At 33.3% G+C, this 7,038-nt stretch overlaps 1 protein-coding gene across 3 annotated transcripts in view; it reads right to left on the reverse strand.

The window, feature by feature from the left end:
• The window catches only part of UHRF2 (ubiquitin like with PHD and ring finger domains 2), a 94,586-nt gene that overhangs the window by 7,740 nt on the left and 79,808 nt on the right, over positions 1-7,038 (reverse strand). For all 3 annotated transcript variants that reach the window (XM_085307172.1, XM_085307179.1, XM_085307186.1), the window contains exons 10-11: positions 2,022-2,128; positions 38-200 (exon numbers count right to left, since the gene is read on the reverse strand). In XM_085307172.1, the coding sequence (XP_085163298.1) occupies positions 38-200; positions 2,022-2,128 (270 nt within the window). The remainder of the gene's footprint in view (positions 1-37; positions 201-2,021; positions 2,129-7,038) is intronic.

Raw genomic sequence — 7,038 nt, forward strand, 5'->3', positions numbered from 1 at the left:
AAAAATGTTACGAGGTACTCCACAGAAAMCAAAATACCTTGTAAATGCCATCATATCTGTTGCCTTCCTCTGGGGCATATTTGCTGATTCTGCGTCCTTTTGAGCTGCGCACTACTCTGACTGGCTTACCGGCTCTCCAATTCTTAGACTCCGCTCCATTTTTATCATCCAGTGGGGCATCACAGTTAAGGGCCAAAGCTCTAAAAACACATTTAACAACTTCATAAGCTAGATTGTTTCCTACAACATTTTATTGAGAATTAATATAATACACGTCTCTGTCTTGTCTAATTATTTTTTTTTAATCAAGCAGCACAGAAATATCCTGGAACTTCTTCAAGAAATTACAGCACTACGGAAGCACTAAGATCCATGCTACCATATGTGATATGTGAAAAAAAAAGTAGAACATATTCTATTTTACTGTCAGTTTTCAAGATTAAAACTGAGGTAATACCGCTAAATAAAATAAACCAATCCTTTCTGATCTAATGTTCTTCGTGTTTAAAAATTACCTCCTCTTAAATAACATTGAGGGAATCAGAAAAGTATAAAAACAAATTTTCCCTCTGTTGCACATCACTGCAGATTATTGTGCTTAGTGTGTATATGATATTGATGATTATGAAAAACAGGATATGGGAAAAAGTAGAAAGTAATCATCAAAAGAAGTATCAATAATTGAAAACTTTCTCACAGTCCATAAATTGCCTCTAAATAGGAGCTAAATAACAACAGCTAACTCAAGGACAAGCAAACACCTTTTTTCAGTAATTATATGTGGACCCTATACTAGACAGCTGGAGCAAGGCACTATGAATACCAACTTGACCAATTTGTTGGAATGGACAGTCTCTCTACAACCACAGACTAATTTGACCAGCTATTGAAAAAGCCTCCAGAATCAGACTCAAACCAAATCATCACATTTCACAGAATGGAAGAAACAATATGGCCCATAAACGGTGATGGGATGAGTCTAAAAGCTGCAGTGTATGAAACAGTAAAAAAYGGGGATGCAATGCAGATTTTAAAGATGTATCATTTGTAAAGACAAACTTAAAAAGAAGAAAATTATCTGGACAAGTGAAGAACAGCTCTGATTCTGCTACACAGAATAACAATAATCTCCTGCATCAGTTATCGAAGTGTCTGAGGACTGATGAAATTCAGTAACTGACACTACATTATACTCTATGTGCATCAATTGCATTTGCTAGGAGTAGAGAGATGTTAAGACTAAGTCCAATTTTCCCTTCTAGTTCCAAAAGGAAATTTGTTCTATTCATGCAAATCATGTCTAAACGTTTTGCTCAAACCCACTTTCCACCTCCTTTCGCTCTTTATTGTACTTCATGGCTTAGTCTCTGCCTCCCTCCCTTCCTCAGCATCCAAGTGAGGCTTTTCCTCCTCTTCTCTGAGCACCACCAAAAACCCTGTAAGAACCTCGCTTGACTCTCAATTTTTGTACTTGACTGCAGTACATCACATCTAAGAGCACCTCTGAGAAAGAAAAGGTCTCAGTCAGTCTTGGAACCTCACAACTAGTGCATGGTCAGTTATGTGAACATACATCTCATGCACACAGAAAAGGATGGAGAATTCTTAGTTCAGGCAGGCTTTGTAAACAACATTACAATACTTTAAGTAGATGGCTAATTCATTTTTTTTCCAAGCAAATTTGCTTTTTCAAGCAACTGTTTTTGACCACAGTTAGGCAAAAGATTGACCCAATTTTATCACGGACATTAAAGTGTATATCTGTAAGACAAAGCAATATGCTAACTCCTCGTTCTTCATAACAAATTACGATGGCAGAAAGTGCTATCAAAATATGAAAGATTTCTTTCAGTATGGGCAAATGAATCACCATCTTCATACTTAACTTTCAGAATCCATTAAAAAAATAAATGAAATACATAGAAAAAAAATCAAATAATTAATTGAATAAATCAAATTCACTAAGATTAAACTTAAACCCTTTGTTTTAAAATATTCTTTAATTTCTTCTCAAAGCTTACCTGTTCATGTGTGTTAATGTCTGATCAAATGAATGCTCTCCAATTCTTTTATTGCCAGAAAGATCTCTACCTCCACTCCCAGTATAAGTGAATTCATCTCCTCGATCCTGTGCAAGAAGATCATCCTTGGTTTTAACACTCCAAATTAAAACAACTGAATTGAAAAAACACTGCTTCATTGATTCTGTTCACTCAGATAGAAAAGAAAATAGTCCAAGGCCTTGAAAGGTGTTCTCAACTTCACCATCACTGCCTTACACAGTACTTGTGCCAGCAGAGGGCTACTGGTCTACCTGTAACATATTCACCAGAGAATTTTTCTAAAAATATGCCTGCCTTAAAAAATTAACTTTTATGACTTCTTAAAAATTGCCTTTAAGCACAAAATATCTCTGGTGGAAAGAAAACATTCTAGTCAGTGATTAYATGCTCTGTAGCTTTGAATCAGTTTACAACAATGTCAGGTTTGTAAAATATGTAATACTTAACACGGACGGTTCATTTTTGCTTGTGCAAGAGGCTGAGTGCTAATAAGGCACAACTGTTTGTACTTAAATACAGGGCAGGTCAGTAAATTCAGTAAAAAAATCAGGTATTCTGAACCACTAAGAGCTTAAACTTACTTACATTTGAATTTTATAAGCTGATACAGTTTTGTGCTATATTTCCTGAAACTAATGTTTTGGAAACTGAAGGAAGGTTGATGAAACCTTTTACCATGAACCTTAAAAATAACAGAAATACACATACATCTAAGTAAAGTCATTACTACTACTTTATTTCAGTAACATATAACAGACACAATAYTTCTGGTAAATTCAAATACTGCTAAAAAGATAAAATTATATTTAATATGGTAATGTTTCCAAAATGCACAAAGCCACCAAACAATAGTATAAGATGAATAATTAATAGGAGACTAATGTTTATATGAATTTTTATAGCAAAAATCTAAACATTACTGGTATGCACTAGTAAAATTCAGTCTATTTCTTACCACTATTAAATAAATGTTTGACACTATTAAGGAAATAATACAAATCTACTGCAAGATTATAGTAGCAGCTATTTTAYGAGTGACAACATTAGAACTAGAGAGAGAGAGAAAGGGAGATAAAGTGGTGCAGAGCCATGAAGTAATTACAGATTTTATATTCATTTAATTCTGTGCAAGGAAAACTTAATAGAAATTCCACTGAAGAACTAAGAGTATTTCCCTCTCAAGATTTCTCTAGACACAACAACTAGCAAATACTACGAAGTGGAAGATACTGAAAACCTAACAATGCCATTATATAAATTCTTGTATATCCTTTCCTAAAACACTCTTACTACTGCTCAATGACTCCAGGAAAATACAGCAAAAATAGTGTTATTAGAGARCAACACATGAAAAAAAATCAAAAGGATGACAGACCAAAAAGACTAGAATTGTTTACTAACAAAGGACATAAAATAAATCACACAAAATTATGGGGAATAGAACTCTAATCTGTTTATTTTCTTCAGTGACTGGTAATTAAAGTCACAGCAAACAAAATGTGCTGAGCACATAAAGATGACAGGAATAATAATAATGCAAATAGGGCGGTCAAACAGATTGAAAGGGATTTACCTGATGAATCAGGCCCACTAAAACAAACTGCATTTTAAAACTGAACAGTAAGCAAGCGCCAAATTCAGAATAACCATAAAGGTGTATCCAGGAAAGTCATGAATCCAGGGAAGTTCTGGATTTCATATCAGACATGAAACTGAAAATGTATTCATGGTCCAGCAGAATGGCAGAAATAGCTAATGAAGTTTTTTGATGTATAAGCAAACGTAAGCTGAAACTAGTAAATGATTTCACCTCTTCTTGTAACATTGTTGAAACAGACACTGGAACACCACATAAAGGAATGCAGAAAGATGGAGGGAAAACAAAAAGAACATACATGTTAGCAAGACTGGAAACGATAGCTTAAATGAGATAAACGGTTTTGATAAACTGCTCGTTTTATCAAAAGAATAGATACAAAAATCAAGGACAAAGAACTAAAGACTTAAGCAAAATAAAGACAAACGAGAAGGCATAAGTGCAAATATATTCAAACATACTTTTTATATTTGGATCTACTGGAACACAGTACAATAAAAACAGACTAAACTTAAATGGGTTAAAAATATCAAACTTCTGATGCCTTCAGAGCAAGACTGATTGGTTCTCTAAGTGGTATTTTTTAGCCATAGCCAGTCACAAGATTATTGAGCTTAATGAGATTAAGTTGGATTAATACAAGGTTTTGAATACACGTTCGCTTCTTGAAGACATTCTAATTTGATTAAATTTGCATCTCTCAAATATCAAAGTGTTCTACACATATACAGGCAAAATGATATGGATTATGGGCAAACTGGAAATCTAGAAGGAAAGCAGGGGAGAAACAGAACCCTGGTATCTGCATAGCTGTAAGCATAATTGTTATAGCTCAAATAATTAGATGGTATCTGCTAACAATTTCCAGTGTAATAGTGCCCTTTATCTCATTTACACTCAGTTTTCTAGAAGAACTCCACAAGCTGATAAACCCATTATCTAACATCAGATTGAGGGAAAAAAAAAAAAAAAAAAAAAGCAGAAAAAAAAAAAAAAAAAAAAGCAGTGAACAAAGACACACAGTTCTTGGAATAGAAAGAAAATATCATAGAGATCCTGCCAATACAGTGTGCTAACTTTGAAGAAGAGAAATGGAGAGGACACTTGAACCTCTGATGAGAGCAACCCCTAGAAGGAGAGGAAGAAATACCAGACTATATAATATATAGAGAGAAAAAATCTAGAACAGCTTAATTCAACTTTCTGTACAAAAACTTTCTGTCAGTACCTAGCAGGACCTTTTGTTATTCTGTCCTTTCTTAATGCCTTCTGTATTTCTCCTTTGTCTTATGTTGTCTCCAGAAAGTTATTTCTTAACTGTCCTGCTTGTAGATTTTTCTGGTGTTTTAGAACGAACAAGCATCTGCCATGGTAGCACTAGCCGCTGAGATACTGAGGCATTCCAATGGAAGATGAACCTCAAACTCTATTACTATGAGCTAGTCAGCCTCACATACATAAGATAAGCAGATAATGCCAAACAGTCATGAAGTAAATTACACTGCACTATGCACCACTTTTTCAAAGTTGGTTACATTATCAATCTTAAATCTAGGAAATATATAATGAAGAATGCAAAAGTAAGATTGTAAACGCCAAGTAAGTCCTTGATCATAGTGTTTCTATGAGCTGTTTCTACACATCAGCAGAAAGGGGCATTAGACACTACAAGTTTTTTGAATTTCAGCTATTTCAAGATGGCTCCAACTTTTTCTTTCTCTTTTCATTCAACACCTTTTAGTTATTATACTCAGATGTCAAACCYTGGTCCCACAAATACACAAAAAAATTGCAGCTAAAAATCAAGTAAAATACTCTATTAGGAACACAGAGATGAACAGATCTTCTAGATGAGCTTCAATCTTCCATCCAAACAAAAATGTTTTATCAGTTTTTTAATGAAAAAAAAAAAACAAATTTAGATGCATCAGTTTCACATCAGCAAAAGATAGTGAATAATAGCTAAGGTATTTGTAGGCATGAGAAATGCAAAAGCACTAAGTCTTTCTAAATGTGGTTATTAAGACATTCTAAATACCAGAATATTTTGTTTGAAAGGATTTTTCTTTCCCTAGTAGAAGTACCAAGTTTGTGATTTACTTTTGTCAGTTTCATGGTTCAGTACTTCAATAAAAGGTATCAATTAAAAGAAGTGTTWAATACATAAATTTATAAATATATAAATATTAATTTATGCATATTTATATATATATAAATTATATAAAATATATATAGCTATAAATCATTTATAAATCAATAAAAATCCCTGCAGTACATTCAAAGTTTGACATATCTTATTTGGGGTTTCTGGATCTTCATCTCATCCTGAACAGCAAAAACCTTCCAATATCGTGACATATTCCATGATGATAAAAACTTGTTAATCATTTCACTGATAGCCAATCTAGCTAAAGATTCCTCAAGCTAGAAGAATTTTCAGAATGGTAAATAAGACTGCTTCAGTGTAAGAAGCAACAAAAATGGGCTAATTAGTGAGGCAGGTATGTCAACATTTTGAAAAATAACTCCCAAATTAAAGTACTAGAAAACTACGGTATGTGCCCCACTTCTGGAAATTATTCCTCTCAGTATTAAGAGACAAAATGGTGAATCTCCACACATTTAAAATAAATATTAATACGTAAACTAAAGCAGGATATCCAATCTCGATTCATTATGTTCTGCTCCCAGATCAAAATCAGAATGTGAGTCCTGTTTCAGACTTCAAAAAAGGTACATCCTAGATACAAAATACAGAGAGCTTTTTCAGTTCAAAGATCTTTTTCTGCAATGGGAGAATATGTAGGAAATGCAACAATTTTTCAAGATAACATTTTTTAGTGACAGAAAAYTTCGATTATTTGCTGGAGTTCACTGATGCATCCTCTTTTTGAGGGCAAGGGACCCTGCACTCTGTACAAAGAATATAATTAGCTAATATAACTATATTTCAAGCAAGACAAGGAACACTTTGCCTGTCTCAAAAGACATGCACATACTATTTGACATTAATTTATTTTTGTACACAGAATGTTATTTTAATTATTTCTATTTTACATATGTAAATATATGCTTAGTATCATAAAGAGAAAGTTTTATTAGCGTTCATGTGAAAAATACACAAAATCCTGCAAGAAATCCCTGGTTTGTGCCAGAGCTGGCAAAATGGAAAAAGATGATGACCAGTATAATAATGATCATCTTCAAAAATTTATGAAGGAAATAGAATGATCATATTCCATATACTATTATACTAACAGGTTGACGAAAGTCTCCTTGAAAAGATATGTACTTCCAGAAAGAAAGAGTCTCAGTACTTTAAGCAGTCACTAAGGAAAAAAAAAAAAAAAAAAAAAGAATTCTCTTGATCAAGAGCCA

The sequence above is a fragment of the Rhea americana genome, unplaced genomic scaffold, assembly GCF_003343005.1.
Source record: "Rhea americana isolate MKP2758 unplaced genomic scaffold, rheAme1 scaffold_103, whole genome shotgun sequence".
Classification (NCBI taxonomy): domain Eukaryota; kingdom Metazoa; phylum Chordata; class Aves; order Rheiformes; family Rheidae; genus Rhea; species Rhea americana.